The following is a 27253-nucleotide window of genomic DNA, read 5'->3' as shown; positions in this document are numbered from 1 at the left end:
ATTCTTTCTCTTACTACGTTCCCAATGCAAAACTAATTTCTGCTAATGTACATGTAACATCTTGAAGAATACAGCTATACCTGAGTGGTGTTTCATTAGGATAAATTTGTAGGAAACAAAGTCTCTGACATGGACTCAGGAGCACTAATAGGACTGGGGATATGGTCTGGTTAGTAAAGTGCTTGGGAATTGGAGTCCAATCTCCAGAATCTATGTTAAAAAATTATGTGTGATAGGCACATTTGTAATGCTAGTATCAGGGAAACAGAGGATCCCTGTGTGGGCCTTGCTGGCCAGGCAGTCTGGGCTACTCCATGAAATCCAGGTCAGTGAGAGGCTCTGTCTCAAAAAAACAAAACCAAAAAGATAAAGGATATCTCCAGAATCATAATAGAGGCTCTCCTTTGGCCTACACATACTTGTACACACATGTGCAGGCACACATGCACATACTCACATACACACTTTAGCAATATTACCATGTTTAAGAAGTTTAAAATGAGTCCAGTGATCTGGAAGAAGCACCACTGGTCAGTTTGGGTCTTTCTCTTTAAAATTTTAAGATTTTAATTTATTGCTATTAATATTACTGTGTGTGTTTTTTGCATGCATGCATGCATATGCATGTATGTGTACATGCCCCCACACATATGTGTTCATGTCATGGTGTGGTTTGGAGGTCAGAAGACAGCTTTGTGGAGCCAGTTCTCTTCTACCTTTATGTGAGTTCTGAGATCAAACAGGTTGCCAAGTTTGCACAACAAAATGCCTGTACTGGCTGAGCCATCTTCCTAGCCCCGTGTATGTTGGCGGTCCCATGTATGCTAAGCATGTGCTCTGTTATTCAGCTGCAGCCCAGGTTTATTTCGTTTTTGCACTTAAGATCTCTCTCTCTCTCTCTCTCTCTCTCTCTCTCTCTCTCTCTCTTGTGTTAGGATCAGATGTGTTCACTTTTTTTTCTGGTCATTCCATAGTCTCATTTGTACTCACAATTTTCAGGCCATCTGGAATTGATCTTGTGGGGCTGGGGTGGGAACTAGCATGCTAACATTGCTCTCCGCTTGTAGTTGGCCACTTATGGAACAGCCTTTGCTCGGGTGATCGTCGTGGGGTAGACCAGGGTCTGTCTTAGGTCATTCTATTGTGCTTCATTGGTGTTTGTTCATCTGCATGCGGGTGAAATACTGTTTATATGACATTTACTATGTTTGTAATGTGTTTATGTGCTTCTTCTCCTTGCTTCATTTCAAATATTTCCAACTATTTTTTTCTGTTAGACGAATTTTATTTCCATTCTCATTTAAAAAGCTCTTTTGTTTTTTATCTGGAACTGTATTAAGTGATGTACTAATTTGTGAAGACTCAGCATCTTTAATATGTTAAGTTTTCCTGTCCACTACACACTTGGTATGTCTTCCGGTTTGGATGAGGTTTTTAAACATCTTGCAGTAAACTTTTATAGCTTTTATTGCGTAAACCCTGCACATTTATTGTTCAGTTATACTCAAAATGTAATGTTTTGTTGCTGCTATACTTTCTGCTGGCTCTTGGTTACCGAAGAGAACTTTTGATTTTTTTCCCTTTTTGTGTGTAACTTGCAGCCCTGCCTGTTCTCTCTTCTGAAGGATATTGCCTGTGCTACCCGTGCGTCAGTTAGTTCTCCTGAATATCATAGACAGGAAACCATGTTTGCTAGGAAGGACATATTTTTGTTCTCCTCCCTCTTTGTTTTTCATGCTTTATTGCATTGGCTAGGACTTCTGAACCTGTGAAACAGTAATAGCCACAAAGGAAACCTTCAGAGGAAGTCCCAGAACCTGGCCAGATGTGGCTCCCGTTTTTCTTGAGACCCAGTTTGCTTATTCCTGACCTGATCTGTGATTCTGTCTCGGGCCAGGCCCTGCACTGTATACTAATGTCACAGGGGAGTTACGTAGGATACTTCCAGTCTAGATTTCTTGATCTTTTGTGGTTTAGTCTTACTCAGTCTCAGAGAGCCCTCTGTTCTCTACTCTCCTTCCTGAAGGGATGGAGCCCAGCACAGTTCCCATCCCCACCACAGTCTTAGCACATAACATTGGTGTTTTACCTGCCTCAGTAGTCTGCTTGGCTGTAAGCCTTCATGAACTAGTCCAAGCAAAGGGCATCATGTGGGCTTGCTCCAGGTCACATGGATTTGTTGACTGAAGAAATGGTCTAAGGATCAAATCTTTGCCCTCAGCACATAAAAGATTCATAAAACATCATCTATTTTTTCTCTCATTGGCACCTTTGTACACATATAGCTGGCCAAAGCAGGTATGTTTAGCCCATGGTCCACAGGCTCGCAAAGGGTCAAGGTCAGAAACAAATGACGCCAGCACAGTTATAAACTTATTAAACATGCAATTTTTTATTTTTTTGAAACTCATTTGTGCAGATCTCAGGTATGAATTTTGTAGACGACAACATGGTGTGGCAATGTCAGAAGGTTGAAGATGTGAGGAAAGTCTCCACCCTAGAAGCCATCCTCTGCCTAGGCGGCAGTACCTTCAGCTGAGCCTTCTTGTCTTCGAAATAGCCTCAGTTTCACTGTGATCCTTTCAGGGATTTAGCTACATTTAGGCAAAGCTCTCAGCCTTCATCCTGCCCTCCACTTACCACTAGAGTGCAGATTTTCACTGCACTGTGCTGAATGTGGAGAGCTGACAACCAGGCTTCCTGACCGTGTCTGACCTTGGATAAGTGACAGCTCTTTGATCTGCCTTCATCTCTTCTGTAGAATGCAACCCATGAATGTTGCTCCTTCATGGATTCAGAGGCTAAGTGAAATAGTATGCATGTAGGACTTAGAAGCGCCCTCACTAAGTGTTAGAGCGCTGTGACTGGTCTCCCAGACTTCTGTGTCTGTTTCTGTACCCTGGCGTTACTGGTGTTCAGTCCCACACCTGGCTTGTGGTGAATGCTCTGACTTCTGGATCCTGGCTTGTAGTTAATGTCCGTTCTTGTTATCTGTCTATGGACAGAGGTTCTATCCAAGCACTCCTGCTGAGAATGTATAGAGACTCCATCAGTAACTAAGGGGCCCTGGCCAGGGAGCCAGTCTGTCGTGACTTTGAGTACCAATCTTCATTCTCCGTGAGATGACAGAATGGGCAGAGCTCACAAAGACCTACTCCTGAGTTTTGTGTGCCAACTCCTCAGCCGACTGCAGATCATGGTGGGCAAGGCGGGGCGGGGGAGAATACCTGTCCTTTTTTGGCCACAGGAATCCTTGGTAGCTCAGTGTCCTGGGCCAAGCCTTGCACTATGGACATAAAAGGCATGGAACTGGGCTTCTGATTTACAGAGGGTGGGCGAGTATCTCAGAGGGGTAGCCATAATGTCAGGTACATCTGGAGGTAGGGTTCTGCAGAAACCCCTCCGCTGGGGTGCTCTGGGTGATAGAATTCTGGGAACCCACCAAGGAAGGCTGGCCTTCATACTGGGGCAGCTGACTGGGGGACTGGTGATATGGCTGGGATGTAAGTGGAGAGAGAAGAACCTTAAGGCAGCAGACAAAGGCTTTGAAGTCAGCCAACCTGCTTCCTCCCTGCTGGGTCAGCCCAGGCTGTGATGGCGTCCCCTTCATAGGAAGCAGAGAGTTGGTATGTAGAGCATACCTCACTGCGTGCACATAGCGGGAGAACAGGCAGAGAGGTTCTTTCCAGCCCAGATAGAAATGATTTCTGGTGAAGATGGACCAAGTTAAGATTTGGGAGGTCTGAGTTCCAACAAAGGAAAGACTTAATACGAACTAAATAGAGTTGGCCAATCCGGCATCTTCATGTGCCACAGCCATTATCTCAGTGGCCCTTCACCTAGAAACCTGAGAAGCTGGACTCTGTGTAAGTGTGTATGTAAATTACATGTGTATGTAAGCTTTTAGACTGGTGAGGAAACCCAGGCTCAGAGAGAGACCCTTGGCCTGTGGTCCTACTGTGAGCCCATGGCAGGCCCAGGGTTCCCACCCAGAAGCTCCGGTCTGAGCTCACTGAGGCACCGAGGCCAGGGAGCAGAGGCAGAGGGGATAAGAGTGGCTTAAGAGTTCCTAGCGTTCTCTTGCAGGTGAGAGCTCTCTTTGACCCTGTGAGATGCAGCCAGTGAACTCTTGGGCTTTTGTGCTGATCCAGGCTCTAGGGACCAGGATCCTTGTGACAACCGTGGACAGTGCTCACCCCAGATGGAGACTTGCTATTCCTGTCATCTTGTCCCCAGGGCCCTCGTCCCACAGGGAGTCATGGTTTGGGGGTCCAGTCACAGTTCTGTGTACTTTGTCCTTGAAAACTCTGGTTCCTGGCTCCAGTTTCCTTGGATGTATTTTGGGGTGGTAGGGTTCCCTATTCTTAGCCCTCAGCCTAGAGTGAGTGTCTAATGCAGTGTGCAGGTGGAAATGGCCTTCAGTGTGTGACCCTTGGGATCCTGGTGATCAAGGAGGCAAATGTCAGCTTTCTGGAAAATTACAGAGTCTAGGTGCCTTTGGCTGTGTCTCAAGATCTGCTGATGCCCAGGGAAAGGCAGCTGGCAACACATGGACGGACTGGTCACCAGCAGTGGTCAGGAACTGGGCATCTTAAAGAATCGTGTCTGGTTCTTCCTGCTTGAGGGAGGGCCTGGTGGCAGGGAGTGCAAGCCACCTAGGGGTCTGGGGGTGTATGGATGTGGCCTGGTGATAGCAGATGGAGTGGAGAAGGCAGGCAGAGACGACAGGCTAACTGTACGTGATGCGCCACACCACCTGTTGGTGATCTTGGCTGGTGACAGGAGAACAGAATTTGAACTGCCTGGGGCCAGATCATGGAAGACGCAGGAGATTAGAAGGAATCTGGAGTCGGTCGTGTAGTCAGAAGGAAGCCATGGATGGTGTTGGAATAAGAGAGTGACAGAATTAAGGGGGAGAGTGTACGTGGGTAAAAACGGACAGCTAAGGAAGACAGCGAGGAGTGCCGTCTGTGTGGAGATGCCGCTCAGGGTGACATGGTGACCGAAGCAGACTTGTCTTTATTTCAGGGACAAAAAGGGGACCCAGGACTCTCACCAGGACAGGCTCACGATGGGGCAAAGGTAGGTTTCAGGAACCCCAGTTCTCTTCCCTCGCCCGGTGCCCTCCAGGAGAGACTGCATGAGCCAGAAGGCAGGAAGTCCTGAAAAGCAGAAGTCACTTGGTATTTTCCTTAAATGTCTTGGTCCATCCCGACACTGAGACCGTGACCATTCCCAACAACACCTTTCTGGGCTGCAGCTGGTGAATCAAAAGAAAAAAGATTTGGTGTGTGGACACCTCTGGTAAATGCCCTTTCACCCAGTTCCCCGTAGCTTTCTGGGACGCTTGCTAGGGATGTTGCCATACCAAAGCATTCAGTGACCTGGAAACTTCCTCCTGACCTTCAAAGCCCTCCAAGTGTTCACTTGAACAGAGAGACCTGGTGCTTCCAGGGGTGGGTCGTGAAAGGGCCAGGTACAGACTTTCTAGTTCCCTGGAGCTGTGAAGCTAAATAGGTTGCTTGCAGAAGAGAAAACAGTCAGGTCAAAGGATCTTCTCCATCCCCAAAGCATCCACCTTCAGACTGAGCAAGGGCCCTGGAGGATGTCAGGTAGGAACAGAGAACCCAAACTCTAGCTTGCTAATGCAGGCCTCGCATAGCATACTCTAGAGTCTGGAGGAAAGTGCTCAGGACTGTCTGGCTTCTGTCTGGGCCTGAGGATTAGGAGTTGTATCTCTGCATCTCCAGTCAGCTGCTAGGTACACACACACACACACACACACACACACACACATACACACATGCATACACATACACACACACATATATACATACACACATGCATACACACACACATATACATACACACACATACACACATACACACACACATACACACATGCACACACATACACACACATACACACATACATACACACACACACACACACGAGGTGGGGAGTGCCCCTTTGTTCTTCTCTTGTCATAGGAGGCTCACTACTCCGTACCCCACTGCCCAGTGTTACCACTCAGTAGACCTGTGCCAAGTGACCCAGTCCCAGGACAGTGTACACGTCTACTCCCCCCATTCTCATGGCCTTCATCAGGGCAGGCAGACCTAGACTGAAAACGAGAAAGTTGAAACTCCACATGGGTCACTAGTGGCAGAGTGGCCGATAGGCCTTTGCTCTGATCCTGCCTGGCAGAAACACCTCCTACTTGGTGATCACCATCCCCAGTGCTGGCACCATGCTTCAAAAGATGAAGAGATCTAGTCAGTGAGGAGTCCAGTGTGGCTTTAACCATGTCTTTACAATCACAACCCACTCTCCAAATGATGTCTTCTGCAGGGGCACTAAAAGCCACAGATAGAGCCAGTAGCTCAGGGAGTTGGGGGCTGGTGACCCCACCCAGTCTCCTGTTTTACCTTGTTTAGTGACCACCACATCTTCTCTGAAGCCTTTAGGCCTCAGTGAACCTCTATGAGTGGTTGTACCGTTTGGAGTTGGAGATCTCACCTAACTCTGTTGTCTTACAGGGCAACATGGGCTTGCCTGGGCTCTCCGGAAATCCAGGACCTTTGGGACGGAAGGTAGGCCTCGGAACTGTGCTTGGCCTTGACTGTGGGCCTGTCAGCAAGCTTGGCCTTCAAGCAGGAGCACCGTGGGCCAGCTATGCCTCCTGGTTGCAGCTGCGCTTCCTGGTCATAAGCATGTTGGCAGGAAATGAGAGGTTTCTGAGTCCTGAGGACGCTGGGGTTTGGAGCCCATTGGTGGGGTGTGTGTCTCCTGTGGTTAATGCAGTGTGACCGAAAGTGTGTTTGGCTCACTGTACCTCCCAGAACAGCACCCTCAAGGATGCTTGAGACTAACGCCCTGTCTGAAAGGTCCCACTGGCTGAGTAGCTTTGGACCTATGTTTCTCCTCACGTGCAGAGGACAGTGATTTCTTTGTCAGGCCTTCACTGCCTGAGGATAACTGTGTGACTCAGGGGAGGGGTCTGGGTCCCACTCCTAACTTCTGAGTCTGAGACACTCATGGGCTGCACACACAGGGACACGCTCTGCAGATACACATTCTTGGTGTGTCCCACGTGGTTGTTACGCTAACCCAAACCTGCCGCCTCTTCAGCCACTCTAGGTCCACTCTTGGTTGTTGGTGGTAAGGCTTCTGCTGTTTTCCAGGATGGGTTTTCAAGATACCTTGAACTCCTTCCTCCCTGCCCCCAGCAGGCATCCCCTATCCTTCAAGAGGACATGGTTACCTGCTCAGGGACCCTTGGCCCATCTTAGTTGTGTTCAGTCCTGAGTCTCTCCTCACTAGCAGGGAATGCACATTGGATTTGTAACTCTGGTTCTTCCTCCTGGTGCAGCAGAGGTTCCAGACAATATAGGCCAGAGGTCCATCAGCTTGTAGGAAGCCTCGCTGCTGAAGAGCTGTCCAGCGGACATAGAGCTTACTTCCACTGTGCTTCTTAGATGTTGCCCAGCTGCCTGCTCCCTAGAGCAGTCACCCGGGACAGTCAGCATGTCTCCTGGCTCCAGGCTGCCCCTACTCTGAGGGTCCCCGTGACGCAGCAAACTTGGAAGGTCACAGCTATCAATCACCCCCTCTCCTACCCTCCGTGGCAAAGCAGGCCACACCTTAACTTCAGAGGTCAGCCTGGCATGGCACGCCTGCTGCTCTGCAGGCACCTGGCCTGTGTTCTGGCGTTTTCTGGTGGAGGAGCTAGGAGAGGCCCCTTCGATTTGGCTCGTAAGGTGACCCATGCAGGCCTCACTTTGAAGGAGTAGAAAGGCAGCGGAAGGGGTGAAGAAAACCACCTGCCTAGGATTCTGAGGCATCCTGAGCTCAGCAGATGGACAAGGACACTGGCAGCCCTGCTCCCTGTGCAGGACTGGGTATCTTCTGAGGGAAGAGCGCTCCTCCAGTGGTTGGCCATGCATTTTTCTGGCCTTAGTCAGCCAAACCCATCGGAGCATTTGCCACAGAGCCTTGGCCTAGGGCAGGCAGACTGTATCACCCAAGCACTGTGTGGAGCACAGACCGCCTCATAGTGCTGGTGTCAGGGAAGAGTGGCTTGGTGCCCTGTCCTGTGCTCATCCCTACAAACAGTCCCTGTCTCTGGTGGCTGTGGCAGCTGCTTTGTCCTATTGCTCTTCTCTGTGGGAACCCTGAGGAGAAAAAGTGAGGTCACCTGTCTGCGGCATTGAATTTGGGTTTTATCATTCATTCATTCATTCATTCACGAAGTGAGACTGTATTGAGCACCTGCTATGTGCTGAGTCTGTGCTGTCTGAACACAGAACCTGCCTTACAGAGTTCCCTTCATTGAAAGGCGGAAAACAGGAAAGTGGTAACAATCTAAGGTGTGATGGAGGCTAGGTAGGGCTGTGGAGAATGTGGGCAGGAGAGCATTCTGGCGGGGAGTGCCAGTGGGAAACAGAAGGTATGACAAGAGCTACCTCAGTCAGTAAGATGTTTGCCATCTAAGCCTGAAGACCTGAGTGCAGTTCCTAGCACCATGTAAAACACCACATGTATTTACATGAGCTTGTGACCCCTATGCTGGGGAGGGAGAGACCACGAGGGCCCAACACCTCACTGTCCAGGTCCCTCTTAGACGCCCTGTCCCTACACAAGCCGCTGCAGTGGCACACATCTATAATCCCAGCACCTGAGAAGCAGAGGCAGGTAGATCTCTATGAATTTGAAGCCTGCTTAGTCTACATGGAGAGTTCCAGGTCAGCCAGGACTGCATAGTGAGACCGTATCTCTGAAATAAAATAAACTAGGACATTTCTTGAGGAACAATACCTAAGGTTGATCTCTGTTCTAAATAATCATGCATGCACACATTGTGTCCATACACTTGAACACACACACATGCACACACAATGCTATCTCTCAGAGTGAGGCAAACCCATGCCCATTTCATAGCTAAGAAGACTGAGGCCTGGCTATATCGTATTTATTCCCTCACCTTTCCTGTCAGTCAACACATGGGGACTTATGCTCTAAACCCTGAGCTGACCCTGGTGTTGAGTGACCGGTGGAGGTTGTCAGGGCTTCACGGTATGTTCTTCAGTGGAGGCCTTCAACCCTGCTAAGTGTCAGGCTGCTGTGGGATTCTAGGTTAGGCATTAGACCCAGGCAAGAGAACCTCTGAAAGGCCAGTGGGTTTCCATGCAGCCAAGACTCACAGTTTCCCAGCTTAAGAGAGAAACCTTTGTGTCTCAGGGTGGAGGTGGGGTGTGACCCTGGGTCTCTGACCCTCCAGCCTCTTCCTTATCACAAGGCTGACTGGGACAGTTTCTCTCTGAGTTCACTTTCAGAAGAGGCTTCTTTATAAGAGGGTTCATTGGAAAGGAATGTGATGGAGTCCCAATCCTGTCCCATGGGGTTGTGAATAGGGGTGAGCCACCCCTACACACTGAACTTGCGCTGTCCAGGGATGGTTGGGAGGTTAATGGGACGTTGTGGTCCCAGCACTCACTCAGAGCTGGCACACGACAGGCACCATGTATACCAGCCGAATGAATGAATGAATGACAGTGTTGATGGTGAAGAGAAGCGGCTGAAGAACTCTTGCCTGTCTGACATCATTACCCCTCCAGCCAGTTCACAGCTCACCAGGCAGTTACTCGTCCCCCATGGGTCCTGCGTTAGCCTGGTGCCTTTTTTGTTGATGTGGACAGTGCTCCACTGCAGGAGGTAACTGCCCTCCGGGACAGGAAGGGTCACTGTCCCACTCTGGGCCCTGGCTGGCCTCAGACTTGCAGTGACCTTGTTGAGTACTAGGATAGCAAAGACACGGCCATGCTTACCCTAAAGAAGGGAGGGAAGTTGTAGCTGCTCACGCGTGGGAGCTGGGTATGCTCCTCAGTCCTGCAGAGCACAGGGCAGTCCCAGCCTCCAGGGAGGCTGAGTGGTCAGTGGCATGGTCCCTTACCTCATCCCCAGTGTCCCTGGCTTCCTCCCCTCTGTGTTACCTTCTGCTGTGCCCCTGGTCTTGAAGACCCTCCTCCGTGAATCTCTCCCCAGCACCCCAACAGTTCCCACCCTCATTTCTCAGACTCTGGCTCATCCTCTGAGCCAGCCTGGGTTTCCCCGCTTTCTGGCTATTGGATGATTCACTGATCCTCAGTGCGTTTCTCCAGCTGGAGCAGCGCTCTGAGGTCAGAATCCTGTGCGATAGCCATCCTCCGAGAGGCTCAGCACCCCTCCCTCTCTCCCATTCCTCGGGCTGATGTCATCCATTGAGCACGCTGCCAGGCAGACATGCCTGAGGGAAGGAAGCTGGAACACTGAAAACCATTGCTCTTTTCACCCTACCTCCCCAGGCTCCTCTGTGGGTCACCGGCCCAGCTGTGCTGTCCAGTTGGCACTGTTCTAAGAAAGATGGGATAAAGGTGGAAGGCAGAGGTGACGGCCCCTGCCTTTCCGAGCACCAGCCATACTTCTGAGGGTGACACCCAGCTCCATGTCCATTCCCACCCGTTTCTGCCCCCACCTCTGCCCCACTGCCCCAGTCAGGGCACTGTGCAACCTCCCCACCTGAGCTCCACCTCAGGCACTAGATTCTTTACTATGTCCTTCTTCACGTGTCCTTGGTTTCCCTACCCACTTTTAGAAGATGGTGACCACATTGCTTTTGTTCAGTGTTGTGTCTGCTACTGCCTGCCCCCTGGGCTTTGGGCATGGCTCAGGTTCAGCAGATGTTTGTTGAATGAATGAATGCATGCATGACTACATGAGTGAATGAGCTCCCTGAGAAGTAGACCTTCCTGCCTTCCCTTCCCCAACTTACCACCAAGTGGGATTGGATGCCCTGCAGTCTGACGGTCTAGGTGACCCACTGACTTCAGAGTCCTCTAACATCAGAGCCCAGAGGGCATGCTGGGAGATTAGTTTGGGAAACTGAGGCCCAGAGGGGCTTAGTCTCATGCAGTTTCTTCCTCTTTGACCTTTGTTCTGCTCGCTGCTGTGGGAGTGGCAGGTGAGTTCTGTGTCCAACCTTTGTACACTGAGCAAGAATGGAGAGTGGGTTCCACTTTCCTATTGAAATGGAACCTGACGAGCAGCCCTGGTCTGGACACACACTGATGTCCAGACCCCCAGGCAGGGACAGGATCCCCTCCCTACTCGCCCTTGAAGTCCAAATAGCACCCCACTGTCTGTGGCAGGGTGAGGTGATGTCTGGTTCCTCCTTGTGCACACTGTAAGCAGTGATTAATCTGGCTCCCAAACCAAAACAGAGAGCGTGCTGTATTATAAACAGGGGCCTGTGGAGGCCCGCCTGCCAGGCAGCCAGCAGCTCATCTAGGCACCTCTGCCTCCCTCCCACCTGGCACCTCTCACCCAAACGTGGGAAATCACTGCCCTGGGGCTACCTTGTGGGATGGGCTGGCCCTGTAATTGCCAGGCCCAGGAGAAGATAATGGTTTAGAGACTCATGTCCTCAGCCCTGTCATTTAAAACTGTTTGGTAAACATTGCCAAAAGCACTGCCAGGGAGCCCCCTCTGCACCCCACCTCCCACCTCAGCTGTGTTTGTCTGTGAAGCATGCGCTCCCAGTCACATCCAAGGCCCTCTGGGGTTCACTTATCAGGACGGCTCAGCCCATTAGGAGGTTGGAGGACAGTTCAGCCTAGGTCATAGCTTCCTGCAAGCCCATCTCCTGGAACCTCAGTTTCCTTGTCAGTTCAGGGAAGCAGGAGGTGGTCAGAATGACTTTGGTCCCATCCGATGCAGGTCCTCCAGCACCTGACCTTTGCCCTAAAGATGATGTTATGACCCAATGGCTTTGTCCCAGGGAGAGTCTTTAAGGGAACCTTCTTGTTCTACTGGGCTGGTCCAGGCTCAGTGATTGGTAGTTCTGGTCTGTCATTCCTTCCTTCCAGCTCTTTCCTGGACACAAGTTTGCTTATCCCTCATCTTGGATTTAACTGAACACACCCCTTGTCTTTTGGGGAGAGCAATTGCCTGTGAGTTGGCTTTCAGCATAGTATTGGAGACTTGGGGCCGCCTTGTTGCCCCTGGCCCTGTGCATCTGTGGCTTGTTTGCGGAAATCCTCTGGCAAGCAGAGTTTGGCTGAGTGAGTTCAGAGAGGTGATCGCCCTGCTCAGTCACACAACCCAGAGCACGTGGATCACCTTGGTGCTTCTGTGGGAAAAAGAGGGCTCAGCTTCTTCCTCCTCATATCATGTCATGCCATGTCCCTGTGTCCCCAGGGCTTCCTGTTACAGCCCCCTCACCTACTCTGACTCCAGTTGCTTCTCTGCCCTCTCCCCCTGTTTGTTTTATGGTCCCATGGGCCTGTGCTTCTCCAAGAGCCTTCGCACTCTGCTCCAGATGCCTGGATGCCTTTCCGAGCTTCCCCTGTCTACCTCTCCTCCCATCACGCATCCCTTGACAGTCCCTGCAGTGATCACCCTCCTCAGCCATGCCATCCTCTGTCCCCTAACTTTACTTGCTTATGGCTCCTTTTCGCTATGGTAAAAAGACATATCATCAAATTTGCCCTTGCAGCCAGACGCTAGTGCGTGGGCAATGGAGTGGAGCACACTGGGGTTGCTGAGCAGCTATTCTCCGGAACATATTCGTCTTGCGAAACCGACATCCTCTGCTCTTACACCCACCTCTGCGTTGGGCCACCCACAGTTATCTTTTTACTCACTTTGTTTTTAGTTCCTTTCTAGGAATGTAAACTCCCAAGGCAAAGGATGTTGCCTGACTCTTCCCATGTGGACAACCCTGCAGGCCCATGCACACTTCATCAGTATTTGTTGAATGAGTGAATAAGAAATAAAACAGTAGCTGGTGCTTCTGAAGTTGCTGAATTAAGTGCCAGACACCATGTTTGGTGCTTCCCACACAGATCATGCCACCCAGGCACTGGCCCTTACCTCCCATTGTATAATTTCTGAGGAAATCAAGGCTCAGAGAGGTAGGGTCATTGGTTCTGGTCACATAGCCAGCCTAAAGATGAGCAGTTCTGGAATCCAGATCAGACTGTTAAAAGTGCTTGGATTCTTCTGTCCAGCTGCTCCCTGTGGTCTGGGACTTGCCTACTCCTGCCCCATGGAGGAATCTTCCCCATGGCAAGCCTTGATGTAGAGGGAGATGCATCCCATGGGTGGCAGACCCTGTTGGCATGAGATGACTCAGCAGAAATGCTGGGGGACTTCCCAAGCCCCCCACCTAAGATGGATTCTGCTATTTATAATGAAGACTGCCACTTCCTGAGCATCTTCAGGATGCAGGATGATGACGCACACCTGCGTGAGGCATCATTTTTGTGTGCGGAGAACGTGTCATTTGGGGGCTGGGACTGCAGACCAGGGCTTGCCCAGCATGCTAGAGCCCTGGGTCTGATACACCAGCTGTAGCGGTGCAGGCCCATAAGCCCAGCACTTGGCAAACGAAGGTGGGAGAATCAGAAATTCAACGTCATCCTAGGCTACATGGCAAGTTGGAGGCCACTTAGCTTCATGAAACCCTCTCTTAAAAAAGAAAGGAACCAAGGAAGGAAGGAAGGAAGGAAGGAAGGAAGGAAGGAAGGAAGGAAGGAAGGAAGGAAGGAAGGAAGAAAGGAAGAAGGGGAGAATGGAAAAAGAAGAGAGAGAAATAATGTAGGGGAGCGAGTCTACAAGCATCTCCGCATGTCCAGGCGTTGAGAACCTGTGTTGAGTGACTCTCAGGGGTCCTAGAACTTGGAGTTCTAAGGGAACAGAATGGAAGGGTCTCAGAGTTCCAGGTCTCCCATCTTGAGGTCTACAGAGGGCAACCACCCACCCAAAGCTGTTTAGTAAGTCAGGGACAGTCTCTCTTAGCAGAGCTCTCATGTGAGGGGCCTGCCAGGGCTTAGTGTGGTCTCACTGTTGAATGAAGACAAAGAGTCAAGGCTGCCACTGAGCCTCTGGGTGGCCTTCCAGTGAGGAGGCAGGCAGTGTCTCTGGTAACATGGTCATGGTACATGAGCTGGAGTGGATCCTGATGGCACCGGTCATTGTGCATGTGCCAGTTCAACCTTGTCCCTGTTCCTTATATGACAGGCCCTTTGTGTCTGTTTCTAACTGCTTCCAACTCTCTGGACTTCAAAGGCAAGGCTGGGATGTGGACCACTGGGTCATAGTCTCCCACCCTAACCCCATTCTCTGCTCTAACAAAAAATGACACCAGAGGAGTCTCTGAACGTCATACAACCTGCGTCTATGTGGGCAGTGTGTTTCCTATCACTACCACAAAGCCTATTGCCTGATGCCAGTTCTTCACTCCACAGGGACACAAGGGCCATCCTGGAGCAGCAGGGCACCCTGGAGAACAGGTGAGGCCCACGTGCATTGCCCTACACTGCTTGGTTTTCCCTCTTCTCATCCTTGCTCGGTACCAGCCTGCTCCTTGGACTGAGATTCTCTGGAGTCCCAGAACAAGCCTGTGGGACTCCCTTGCATACCTCTCCCCCCCTCTGGTACCCAGTCAGCCACACTGTCCTGGAAGAGCCTGTGTCTGTAGTGCTCAGCCCAGCCCAGGACTGGCAGAAGCCCCTGGACTCTGGTTAGAGCCATGAATAGCTGGCCTGTCCCAGGCGACGTTAGGCGATATTATCCCTTTCATTCGCCTTGGGGTTTGCAGGAATTCTGGTCTCCTGGCCCAACTCAAACAGCAGTCCTGCCAGGGGACAGCCAGCCAGGCCTCTTCTGTGCTTTCTTATTTTGAACCTGGAGCAGAAGGCTTTGTCTTCAGAGCTGGTCTGACCAGTTTCTAGAGAGGTGGGCTTGGGGCCCCAGCAGCCCCTACCTGTGTTCTTTCCCTTGGGCCTCACATTCTTGCCCCCCTCCTCACCCATTAGAGGCACCCTCCCCCACACCTGGACCCTGACGGAGCTGTGCAGGGCCTGCATTTCCTAACATTCCTCTTGTTCCTTTTCAGGGCCAGCCAGGACCTGAGGGCAGTCCAGGGGCCAAAGGTTACCCTGGCAGGCAGGTGCAGTATATTCTCTGGAAGTTGTGGCCATGGTGGTGACCATAGTACCCCGCACAGAGGGAGGTTGTTGGCTGGGGCCCTAAGGAAAGGTTTAGCTAGGCACTGGACCCGGCAGCCATGATGCAGGCTAGGAGGTTCTGCAGGAGAACTGTGACGTAGAGAACACCTTCCAGAGACGCCTGCTGTCCAGTCTCCTTCTGAGCCATCCCTGATCCAACCTATCCCATGAATGCTCCAAAGAACACCTGAAGCCCCAAACGGACAGACCCTGGGACACTGGCAGCAGGGATGGCGTCTCCATATGGCCTTGCCCCCTGTATTTCTGTTTCAGGGGTTCCCTGGACCTGTAGGAGATCCTGGCCCCAAAGGCAGCCGGGTAAGTGAGTTTTGGCTAGTCCTACACTGGTGGGCCTGTGAATGGAAATCACTTGCCCTTCTAATGGGCTCATGGGAGGTCAGGGCTACTAGGGGAGCTGGGATCAGCAGATGGCAACCCCTGAACTCCATCTACCTAAACTGCAAAGGGAAGAGGAACTCCATATGGGATCTCCCAGAAGCTATCAGTAGGCAGAGAAGGTTCTGGGTGTGTTGAACAGGGAAACACAAAGGACAGAGGTCACGGTAGGCCTAGGTAGCTCTGTTCATGATATATACCAAGACACTGCTGGGGCAGGACCTAGGCGTCCTGAAGTGGGGCTCAGCATGTGGATCATATGACCGTCTGTCATAGCAAGTCCCCTATGACCAGTCCTCTCCTGAGCCAATGTTATTTACACCCTGGCAGGTTAGAAGGCCAATATGGACTCATTGTTAGCCTTAATCTCTGCTGCAGTCTAGTGGTGGCAGAGGTGGGCACAGCATAAAAGGCAAGGACCCTCAGGTGTTAAATGGCATGCCGAGAAGGGCAGCCCTTGTTGGGGCTTCTGGGTCTCTCTCCTGTAGTTCCCATGAGTAGTGGCCTCAAAGAGAATGTCTAGACTCTTGGAGAAAGGTTCCAGGTCTCAAGTTCTACTCACTGCCCAGACCAGCACTAGGGGCTGCATGACTGACTCAGGGACCCCCTCAGCCACTGACCCCAGATGGTCACCAGCCTTTTTATGTTCACTTTCTGTGAACACAAGCTGTGAGCTCTTCACAGAAGAGTCAGGACAACTGCTGATGGTCGCTGAGGGGTGGGTTCGTGGGCAAGGAGAGCTGCTACCAGTCTCCCTCAGTGGTGTGTGTCAGTGACACACTGGTTAGGGGTGTGGGCTTAGGAACCACGGGGCTTGAACTCAGAGACCAGATCCACTACGCTATGTGACCATAGGCAGGTCTCCTTACCCTCTAGGCCTACATGTTCTCACCTGTATAGAATTCTAACTAAAATCCCACCCGAAGTGTGGCAAGGATGCCATAACTGAATCATGTGTCTAATCTGTAGCCCGATTTGTCTGAGGATAGCTATGGATTCAGCCCAACCCAGCATGAAATAATATACTTAACATTTCTGTAAGGGGTTTGTGTGTGTGTGTGTGTGTGTGTGTGTGTGTGTGTGTGTGTGTGTGTGCGTGTGTATGTGTGTGTGAGGTTCTCAAGTGAGAACTCTAAGGACGACTACTTTCTCACAGTGTCAAAGAGAGAACACGTCTGGGTGCTTAGTGTGTGCAAAGCATTGGGTCGGATCTGGTAGGGAGTTGTGCTCGGCAAGCATTTGCTTTCGCTATAGTCGCATAAACTGCCGCACGGCATCTAGACTGCAGAGTGTGCAAGCCCCGTGCTAGATCCTGGCCCTAAGTTACCAGATGACAAGGAGACGGAGAGAGATGCACTGTTCACAGGGTACTGGTGGTGCTGGGGCAATGAGCCTGCACGCTGGGCACTAGATAGGAGAGCACTCAGGGTGGGCGACGCATGTCATGGTCCTGTCACCGTGATGTAGGTGGGATATGCCGATTTGAGGGCTCAGAGGCTGGAAATCAGGTATGTTCTATCTGGGCCAGGGCACAATGGTGAGAAGCCTGGCTGACATTTGAGCTGAACACAAGTCAACTGAATACAAATTGGTAGCACCCCTAGTCTGTGGGGGTTAACTCAGAAGCAACCCACGTGCCTGGCACAGTGTCAGCTCTCTGACTGGCAGTACTTGGCAACCAGGATGGGTGCAAGTCCCCAGGTCCAGGACCTTAGAGCCTCTCAGAACCACTATGAGGAACACCGGCAAGGCAAGCAGACCTCACAGCCCTGCAGCATCTAACCTGGCACAGGCTTCCTTCCGCAGGTCATTCTATGCTGCCCTCCCTGGCGTGAGCGTATGTGCCTTTGGACTACATCGTGGACGCAGCACCATGCAGTCCACGGGCATATACACTTGCCTCAAGGTCTAAGTCATCGAGGACCCCTGGAGCCATCATCACAGAGGGATCGGGCTGTGGGATGGCAGCAGGGAGCTGGGGTAGCTGCACCCCACTCTCAGCCTCTCTAATCCCCACCTGCTCTTTTCTAGGGTTACATTGGTCTCCCGGGGCTCTTCGGCCTGCCGGGATCGGATGGAGAACGGGTAAGTACTTTTGTCTGTGCGTCATAACCCGCTTCCGTCCTGCTGCTGCAGAAGTGCAGCCCCTGAGGGGGGCACCTGGCCAGGGGAGGACGGTCGGAGCCAAGAAACAGCAAGTGTGCACTTCGCAGTATAGCCCCGCTGGAGGGGCCCGGGCCATGTGTTCTAAGTACTTGGGGGGACAGAGACTAGAGAAGAGACTCCACAGAGGAGTCTGCCACCAGCAACAGACACTGTATTCTAAATATGAGTTCTGCAGGGGTGGCCAGTTGGCTGTTTCGTAATGAAGTTTTATTAGCCGTGGCCATGCTTATAACTTGCCACTATTTGTAGGGACTTTCCTGCCACGGTGACAGGGCTGAGTAGCTGTGACGGGCCACCCACAGAGCCCCAAGTAGTCTCTCCCTCCGTTTTCACAGGCGGCCACTCATCGCTGGCACAGACACTCGGCTGCTTTGCAAAATAATGCGAGCCTTGTATGGGATAAGGGTGGGGACAGAAGCCAGGTGTCAGACGCCAGACCAGGCATCCTAGACAGGACCATGGCAGCTTTGGTGGCAGCAGGGACGGGGGACACCATGGATGCCTGGCTCTGTCCTGGGCCCTGGGGGTGAATACAGACTGCCTTCAGGGTGCGTAGGTTTAAGATTTCCCAAGATGCCCTGTCCTCCAGACGAAGTGTCCAAGTCAGGAAGGAGCTGCCCATGGGCCTTTGGGGCTGGCGACTTTAATACAAGCTCCTTCCCCTCTGAGCCTCTACTTGGAAGCTCAGTTGTAACCCTGTCATTAAGCTAAATATAGAGCATTATAGGAAAGCAGAAGAAGGTGCACTTAGTGAGCACCTGCTGAAGCTGGGAGCACTGGCAGCTTCCTTCAGGAACTCCCCAAAAGGTGCTTATGAGTCCATGAACTCCCATCTGTCCAGTGAACATTCCAATCTTCCTGGGTCTTCAGCCTGGGTATGGTTTGGGTGGTCCCCCTGAAACCTGATGACGCTCTTTCTCCTCTTTTCCCCACAGGGCCTCCCTGGTGTTCCTGGCAAGAGGGGCGAGATGGGTAGGCCGGTAAAGATTTTCCGTGTCTATTACGCAGACTCTACGGGTAGCCCCACCTCCCACTGACCATCCTGCATGGGTGGTCCCTGAGACCTGGCGCTGTCTGCCTCTCTGCTTTGTCTCTTGGCTGTGGTGTGGGGTGGGGTACCCAGGTATAGCTGCTGGCCTGAGATGCTGCCTGGGGTTCCTGCTGCTCTATTCCTGTGTGCTTCTGTGGGTTCTGGGTGTCTGGGGCTTCTGTGAGTGGCCAGCAGGGACTAGACGGCTTACATACTCACCCAGACATCAGGCCATCTCCACAGTGTCGGGTCCCCCACTCCATCAATCTTCATACATGTGTATACATGTATGACTATATTACATGACTATAGAGTGTGATAGGCCATAGCAGGAGTGGGCCCAGGAATGGCTCAGTGTTGGCCCTGCCCCCACTCTGTCACTGTAAGGGTTTAGTTTACCTCTTGTTCGGCCACTGGTGGGGCATAAAGAGACTGGCAAGGCCTGGAGAAGCTAACTATCATCCCAGGGCTTCGCAGTCACTGCACAGTTGACACACTGCACGGTACCAATATCACAGAAGCAGGTGTCCTCTGCCAGGGAGCCATTGGTTCCAGAAGGGGGAAACAGAGAGACACGTGCAGCATCCCTCTGCTGGGGAGGCTCGTGACTCACTGAGACATTCTTCCACCTTTGCCCCCATGGATGGCTTAACTCTCTGCTGACACCCTGCAGGTTGCTGTCCAGCCTCAGGACCCTGGTTATCTGACCAGGCTTGCCATTGACCAGAGAATGCAAGTTACTTGTCTAGGGTCACACAGTAAATAGGCAGCAGAGTCAGGGTCTAGCCTAGGACGCTTGGTAGCACAGGGTGCTTTGCGCAGGCTCCTCCCCTCTCCATCCAGTCCTTCCTCTGAGGAATCCATGGCTCTCACCCCTGCCTCACCCCTTGTGCTAGAAAGGGAGTGTGTAATTCTGGAAGAAGGTCCAGATATAAACTGTTGGCAGCTGGCAGCTGGCAGAGCTTCTGGCCCGGCTGCTTCAGTCTTATGCACAGCAGATGGTGAACTCTCTCCCAGCCAGAATCTCTCGTTGATTCTAGAAAGAGGCTGCAAAGAGGCTACAGTGAGTCCTCTTGTCTAGCTCTCCCTCTGGATCTGCCATCAGTGCACTAACCCCACAGGACCTGCCTTCTGGGGCCGGGCCTGCATAGCGTTAGGAAGGCAGTCCCAACACTGGCCCAGATGGCCCAGATTGGCTCAGTCTCGTGCTGTGTGACCCAGAGATGCCGAGCGCTTGTCCGAGGACACATAACTCTCTGGTTCAGGACAGGGCTTCCTGCCCTGGGCTTTTTCCAGACATCGAATAGGGAAGCAGGGAGTGTATATTCCCACATGGGGAAACTGAGGTCCAAACAGACAAACTGGAGGTCTGGCTAGATGTGAGCCAGAGCTGTCCCAAGGATCTCCGTGAGACTTTGGCCTGCCTGTCCCCATCTCTTTCCCTTTGAAGGCATTGCTCCAGTGAATTTCCTGGCTGGCTTCACGGATCAGGGTAGATGATCTTCATAGTGAGTTAGGGGGAGGGGAGCTTTCCCAATAGCACATTTCAAGTACAGTAAGAAGGATGCAAGCTAGACCTGTGCAGGAACTTTCAGGCATTCAAGAATTTAACTAGAATACCCTTTAAAAGTCAGTGACTCCTGGAGGCTGCCAGATATCCTACGGTGGATGCCAACCCCGACTAGTGGTGTAAAAGTGCATTGCAGCTTGCCGGGGACTGGATGGAGTAGTTAATGATGCTTTCTTGGCTCCTCTTGCCTAGGATGCAAAGGGGTGGCTGGTTTCCAGGCTCAGAGACATAGTGAAGCTCGGCAGATCATCTACTGAATGCTGTCCTGGCCCTGTGTCCACCCCTGGGGCAGAGGAGCAGGTTCTAGAGTCTGAAATGCCTTTAGAGGTCTGGGCCCTTGGCACATTGCTGTCTACATCTCAGGCCCTCTGAACTGTTGTCATCCAGAGAGGGTGGAGCCTTGCCACAGTCTTTTTTCTTTTGCCGGGCCTGATCCTGCTCACAGTACAGACTTTCAGTCCCAGAGGGACCTGACCTGGGGGAGCAGAGGAGCCAAACAGCAGGCCCGGCAGTGAGCCAAATTCATTCCTTGGGCCATGGGCCAGGCTGCTGCTGTCAGGGATTGGGGCACCAGAGGAAAGAAGTGCATGCTGCCTTGGACTGACTGCAGCCGTATTGTCAAACATACATTAGGCGTAGCCAGTAGGCACTGGGTGGCCAGCTGGAAGTGTAGTGGCAGGAGCTTTGAATCTGTCCCCGACCAGTGCCCCAAACTGCTGTTCACCTAGGCTTGCTCCATCTCAACCACCTATAATTGTTCTAGCACCTTTAAAAGCTTCAGTATTTCATAACAGTCGTTTTAAACAAAACTCTGGACTTCCAGAGGTTGCCCATCCATTAGAGGCAAAGCTAGAGCTGAAGGAGGAGGAGAGCTAGGTGAAGGAGGAGGAGGAGAGCTGGGTGGAGAAGGAGCAGAGCTAGCTGGTGAAGAAGAGCAAAGCTGTGGTGTATGTCCTTGCAGAGCCAGACATAGTGTGCATTAGTCCAGAGCTGGCATGGCCTTTGAGATGCTGAGCTTCTTCTAGTTCCTCTGTTCATGCCTGGTGTCATGGTGTAAACACCAACAGCTCTGGGACTGGGCTGCCTGGAATCGAATCCCCACCATAACTCTGTGACTCTGGACAGGTTTCTTAACCTCTCTGACCAGTGTAGAGCCCCTTCCGTGAGTCTACTGAGGTTGGTTGTTACTGCCATGGCTTTGTCCTCCTGTGGCTCACCGAATGGCTTAGCCGGCTGCTGAGGTGCAACAGGGCCTCATGGGGTTTTGGACTCAACCTTCAGAAGGCAATGTCTTGAGTCTCTCCCTGGTCTTAGCATTCTCTGAAGTAAAGCAGACATAACTCAGGCTCTTAGAGCCCTCTGGGTGGTAGATCTAGGATGGCTTACAGCTGTTGGCCTGGATTCTTACTAGGTTTGAGTGGAGTGTCTGACCAGCTCAGAGCTGTCCAGTGTGTAGAGCCCACCGGATGCTGCTACCTAGACATCTCAGGCCTTGCATACAAGTTGAACCAATAAATGCCCGGGCTAGTGGATCTCATGCTTAGGGGAATGGTCTTCTTCCTCATCTCCCACCTTGTCTAGGGTCAGGCCTAGCTAGTATGACTTTTGGGATCAGCCCCTCAGTCAGCACATCACACAGTTGCTGGAGAAGCCAGGGTGGCCCCGGTCACCTCTAGACCCTTAACCCAGAGAGTAGAACAGGCAGTCCGCAGGCCTTGCCATTGAGACAGTATGGAGCCAGCCAGCCGGGGCTGCACTGCCTGTTGTTCTCATTCCGTGAGGGACCGCCTTCCTACCCTGCCCCTCCCCGTCCCCATCCCAGAAACCACCACAGAGGGAAAGTCAGTGGCTTCAGGAGGGTCCCATATCACAGCCCACCTGACAGATGGCTCCTGCCCCATTATGACAGTGGGTCTGGATTGGAGAAAGGCTAGTAGTGTTAGTTAGGCGAGACTCCAGGAGCATGGGAAGAGAAAGCTTGTATGGGTCAGATGCACGTCACAAAGAGGGCTGTGCATGGACACGCTCTGTCACTCCCATGCTGTGTGCAGCTCAGAGGAGTGGAACTGGACAGGAGCAGGCCAGGCTCTCAGCTGAGCCATAGATTGTTTTTTTGGCCTTGGTTTGAGCCTCAACTTTCCCCATCAGTTAAATAGGATCAGTCACCTTTCCATCAGCAGTCAGACAGGCGTGCAGCCTTGCATGTGGAAACAGCAGCCTGTCCCAGAAGATCAAGTGTCTGCAGGCTCTGGGGGCTAAATGGCGCTGCGCTTCCGCCCTGTGCTGCGCCGTGCATGAAGAGGGCCTGGGCATGCAGGCTTGCATTCTCAGATACGGTCAGGACTGTTCCTGGTTTTGTTGCTTTGGTTTCCTGCTCTCTAGCTGAATGTTCCAGAAGTAGTAGCAAGTCACAGTGTGAGGCTCCTCTGCGCCTGTCTCCACAGTCCGCATTTGCATTCGCTCTTTCTGTCAGGCAAACGTGAAATTCGCTTGCATTCATCTTGGGAAAGCCACAGTTGGGACTGGGAGAAGGGATGGGGTTTACAGGCTCTCCTACTGTCCCTCCCTTTCCTTTGAAGTAGGAATGAACCCACCACCCCCACCACTGCCTGTCGCCTCCTACTGCTGATGTTTTCCCAGCTGCCTTGCTCCCCGAGGGGTGCGGGGCTTCTTAGTGTGGTCACAGAGGGGCTGAAGGGCCAGACCTGCCCAGGGCTGGTGGCCCAGCCTCTCTGTGACCGCAGTGCCGTTCATCCCTAGCAGGTGACCTTATGGAACCTTGCCATTTGCCCTGTCACAGCCTTAGTTTGTAGCATAAGAATGGTAATTTCACAGTATGGCTGCTGAGGGACAAAGCACAGCCACAGAGGTCCTTCCTTTGACTGGTGGGGAAACTGAGGCCTATGGTGAGAAATGTGTACTACAAACCTCGGCCAGCTGGCAGTGGTCTAGGCCTGAGCCTAGCTTCCTGCCTCAGTCTGCGTCATTTCCTCTCCACTGGGACCAAGTTCCAGGTCTGGGGGTGGCGCCTGTCCCATTGGCTCAGATTCACTGCAGCCTGCCCCTTGGTTCCATGTGTGCTGGTATTTGTGGGGAGCGGGGAGGACTTCAGAACCCCAGCTCTGAGGAGTGAGCCAGCTCAGACATTGCCCTTGCATCCCTTGAGAGCATGGCCCAGAGCCAAACTGCAACCTTGAGAGCTAACCTCCATGTTTCTTCTCTTTCCCTACCACAGGGCTTTCCTGGAGACTTTGGGGAAAGAGGCCCTCCTGGGCTTGATGGGAACCCTGTAAGTACCCCCAGGGCTTGCCAATAGAGCAGAGTACAACAGACTCGAGGAGAAGTCAGACAGACTTGGGTTGTTCCTACCAGGGACCTACTAGCTGGGTGCCCTTGGCAAAAAGTGAAAAGATGTCTATGAATTCCTTTCTTCTATGGGTTTCTGTGGCCTCCTGGGATAGGTCCACCTACTGAGCTATGGGCTGTGTCAGTCTCTGGGGCTTTTGTTTGATGGAGAGACCCCTACCTGGAGGAGGCCCCAGAACCATTTATAAGTAGTTTGGCTTGGTAAAGCCAGCTGCTGCAAGTTCACAGGCATCTTCAGTCTTACAGTTTGTAAACATGCAGAGGCCCAGCTCGCCTGCAAGGAGTTGGCTTGCCCTCCCCTGGGGAGTCTGTTTGCTTTTCCCTTCTTGTCCCAACTCCAAGCCCTGGGTGGGAGAGGACATTAATGTGAGCCTGGGGTGCAGACTGTGGCCTGTGTTCTCAGGAACACCTGCTCTGGTCCTTGCGTTTCCCTGGGGCTCTCTACAGAGCAGCCATGCCCAGCTGTGCCCTCCGGGTCCTCCATCAGCATTTCAGCATGTATTGGGCCATTTCTCTGCCATAAATGTTCCTGAGCCTGACCTAACCATGTGCTCCAGGTACAAAACTGTGGCCTGACGTAGCCAGGAACGTGGAGTTTGTCTCTTGGTAAACCAGTCCCCTCCTCTGTACCCCAGCTTACCTCTGGAAATGCAGGTCAGAATGCATGCTTTAGAGAAGAGAAGGCCACAGCAGCTGTTCAGTGGACAATTACCATCAATGCTAAGTGTCCATAAGATAGTCCCTGATCTCTGTGTCACCTCCTGAGTCCCTTACACTTGGCTAGGGAGAACTGGGTGGGACGGAAGGGGAGGGGAAAGGAGGACCGGCCTGAGGGGATGACAGGAGAGCTGAGGTAAGGTCTCCAGGTGGAGCAAGATGCATTGCAAAGGTTCGCAGGGGGAGCAAGGGCCTTCCCACAGGTTTGCCTCTTAATTCCACAGGGTTAGCATCACCCTGAAAGGGATGAGACTTTCTGGAAATTTCCCTGGGTTGGGAGAGATGTGTTTCTCCTTAGGGTCTACGGGAACAGACAGTTTCCTGGCCTTGGTATCAGCTCTCTCATGGAGTTGTTGAGGGACCTTGGCAAGTCGTTCCTTTCAGGGCAGCCCCACAATTGTATCAGGACAGCCCTGGGGAGAGGCTGGCATTTCTTATTGTTAATCAGTTTCCAGAACCACAAGTTTTTATTTTATTTGAATGGGAACCAGACTCTTCCCCTGTGTTTTTTGTTCATTTGCTTTGTTTGTTTGTTTGAGTTTTCTGTTGTTTTGTTTTGTTTTATCCTGGGTGTGGACAATACATGGTCAATTTATAAAGCTTTGGAGTTGGAGGGTCAGCCCCTATTGTCTCATTCTATGCCTCCAGGCAAGAACTCCCCCTAACATCTGGGAAGCCCCAAGAATGGGGGAACCTGGAGTCCACCGATCTGTGTGTCTGTTCTTCAAGCTAGGTACTAGGCTTGGAAATTAGAGGTGGGATAGGCAGTAGAGGGGTCTTCCTCAACCCAGGTCGAGCATGGAAGAGCACCTAGGGACCATGGTCAGGAAGAAGGTCCCACCGACACCTGCATGGGGTACGGTATGGAGGGAGCAGGGCAGTCACCACCTTGATTTCTGTGTTTCCAGGGAGAAATTGGCCTGCCAGGGCCACCAGGAGTCCCCGGCCTCATTGTAAGTACACTCATGCCTAGGCCCACGGTGGGCAAAGGTGGGAGGGATATCCAGGGAATGAGGGACAGGCAAGGGACCCATGGGATGAGGAGGAGAATGAGCAAGGAGGGAGAGGGAGGAAATCCTAAGCCATGCTGTGAGCGCGGGCAGCTCACCCACAGTCTCAGAGCCTGCTTCCTCACTGATTAGACAAGGAGGAGTCTTGGCGAATGGGGCTGCCAACCATTCTTAGGCTTGCTGCCTGTCTATGAATCACGGGCAGGCAGGCAGTGCGATAGCAGCCCATTCAGCCAGTGAAGGGCTCAGCCCACAGGAAGACTGTGGCTAGCAGCAGAGCAGATCTCTAGACCGTGGTAGGCAGCCTTCCTCACCCTTTTCCTTAAAGTGCTTGCTTTGGAGAGAGCCCGCAGTTTAAGTCCCATCTCTGATGAATCCTTGTTGTGTGACCCAAGCCATGTCATTTCGACTTTCTATGCTTTAGTTTCCTCATCTACAGAGGGAGGTGAAGCAGAGTTCTCTTGGATTCCTCGTTTATTCTGGGAACCCAGCTACACATAGTCCAATCTAGGTCCTGGAACCAGACCTCCTGGGTCTGAGGCTTAGTTCACCCACTCAGATCCCAGTTCTGACACAGTTCTTGCCCTCCTGTGCTTCAGTTTCTTCGCCTGTAAAACGGCCATTGTAGTAGTACTTGCTTTGGGGGATTAGTGTGATGGTTTAAGAAGCTTAACAAATACATAGTATTTAGAATATAGAAAGGCTTCAAGCAGTAATAAACATAATAATAGCCATTTTAATTTTTTGTTCCAAGCCTGATAGCATTGCACATTGGAGCTTAGTGGGAGAGCATGTAACAGTTGACTAGCGATGTCTTCTTTGGAGGGGATGCTATGGCTAGCTAGTAATATTCTCCTTGGCTGAAGATGCTGCAGTTGACAGTGATGTCTGCCTTGGCTAGGGATGGGGAAGTATCAACTTAGACACTCATCTCTTATGTTCATTCACCAGAATCCTGCTGAGTACTTTCTTTGGCAGCATGTGGCATGGGAATCTGAGAACATGCTGGAAGTCTTAGTATCTATTTTTGTCTGAGCTCTGAGACTTATGGAGCATTTGGTCATTAAGTTCCAGTGTGAATACCTTGAGTGCTAGAAACTCTCTTCTTCCCTGGTCTATCCAAGCAGAGTCCTCGCTTTCCAGTGTTTATCTGTCTTGAGCCCAGGTTATCCTCAATACCCTTGGGAGGCTGTTTTGGGTCAAATGACCATTGCCTGCTCTTCAACTCCTTCAGTGTGAGCAATACTGGTCCCAAGCTTTACTAAGGGGATACACACAATCCTGATAGTCATTGTTCGCATTTGCTCCCATTTGGCATTGTGCCAGCCTCCTCTGGGTTGGGTTCTTAGAAGAAAATGAATTCTGTTTGGATGAATGAGTAGGTTGTATGGACCCAGTGTCTGCTGCTCCTATGGTGCTCCTGCTGACACTCAGCAGGTTCCTCCCACCCTTGGAACTACCAGACAAGATGCAAGTCATGGGTGGATTTGGATGACAGATGTGATGTTTGTGCTAGAATATTTACCTGACATCGAAATGTAACTGGGCTGCTCTCTTTCTGTTCTGGCCTGATGCTGCAGCTTACAGTGTTTCTTTGGAAGGTGGGAAAGCAAACTTCAGGTCAAGATCACACACAAGGCAAGGGAGGGAGCTTGATTCAAATCCAGTATCCCCAGCTTCCAGTCAAGGCACCTTTCCTGTCTCCTTCTGGGATGAGCTCTGAGCATGCCTGCAGTTCTCAGCCCCATGCCTGCGAAAGAGCTTCTCCTTCCCCCTGCCTCCTTGGCACTGTGTCTCTTCCCTCAGCCTCCCTCGTCCTGTGTCCATCTCTGGCCACTGTCAGCCACTCTTTGCCTATTTCCATATTTCCTTGTCTGCCAGATTGAAGTTCCTCTCATTCTAGCATCTTTAGGTGGGGTCACTGGGCTGGACCTAACACCAAGCCTCTAT

General features: G+C 51.8%; 1 protein-coding gene across 5 annotated transcripts in view; it reads left to right on the top strand.

Annotated features, from left to right (window-relative positions):
• The window catches only part of Col27a1 (collagen type XXVII alpha 1 chain), a 112033-nt gene that overhangs the window by 22788 nt on the left and 61992 nt on the right, over positions 1-27253 (top strand). For all 5 annotated transcript variants that reach the window (XR_015737591.1, XM_087904961.1, XM_087904960.1 and 2 more), the window contains exons 6-14: positions 5029-5082; positions 6541-6594; positions 14287-14331; positions 14937-14990; positions 15322-15366; positions 17476-17529; positions 18546-18590; positions 23446-23499; positions 25202-25246. Coding sequence is in view for 4 of the 5 variants with exons in the window: in XM_087904961.1 (XP_087761087.1) it covers positions 5029-5082; positions 6541-6594; positions 14287-14331; positions 14937-14990; positions 15322-15366; positions 17476-17529; positions 18546-18590; positions 23446-23499; positions 25202-25246 (450 nt within the window). In the remaining variant the exon portion in view is untranslated. The remainder of the gene's footprint in view (positions 1-5028; positions 5083-6540; positions 6595-14286; positions 14332-14936; positions 14991-15321; positions 15367-17475; positions 17530-18545; positions 18591-23445; positions 23500-25201; positions 25247-27253) is intronic.

The sequence above is a fragment of the Myodes glareolus genome, chromosome 3, assembly GCF_982192425.1.
Source record: "Myodes glareolus chromosome 3, mMyoGla1.1, whole genome shotgun sequence".
In the NCBI taxonomy this organism is placed as follows: domain Eukaryota; kingdom Metazoa; phylum Chordata; class Mammalia; order Rodentia; family Cricetidae; genus Myodes; species Myodes glareolus.
This window is presented reverse-complemented; position numbering and strand designations above follow the sequence as displayed.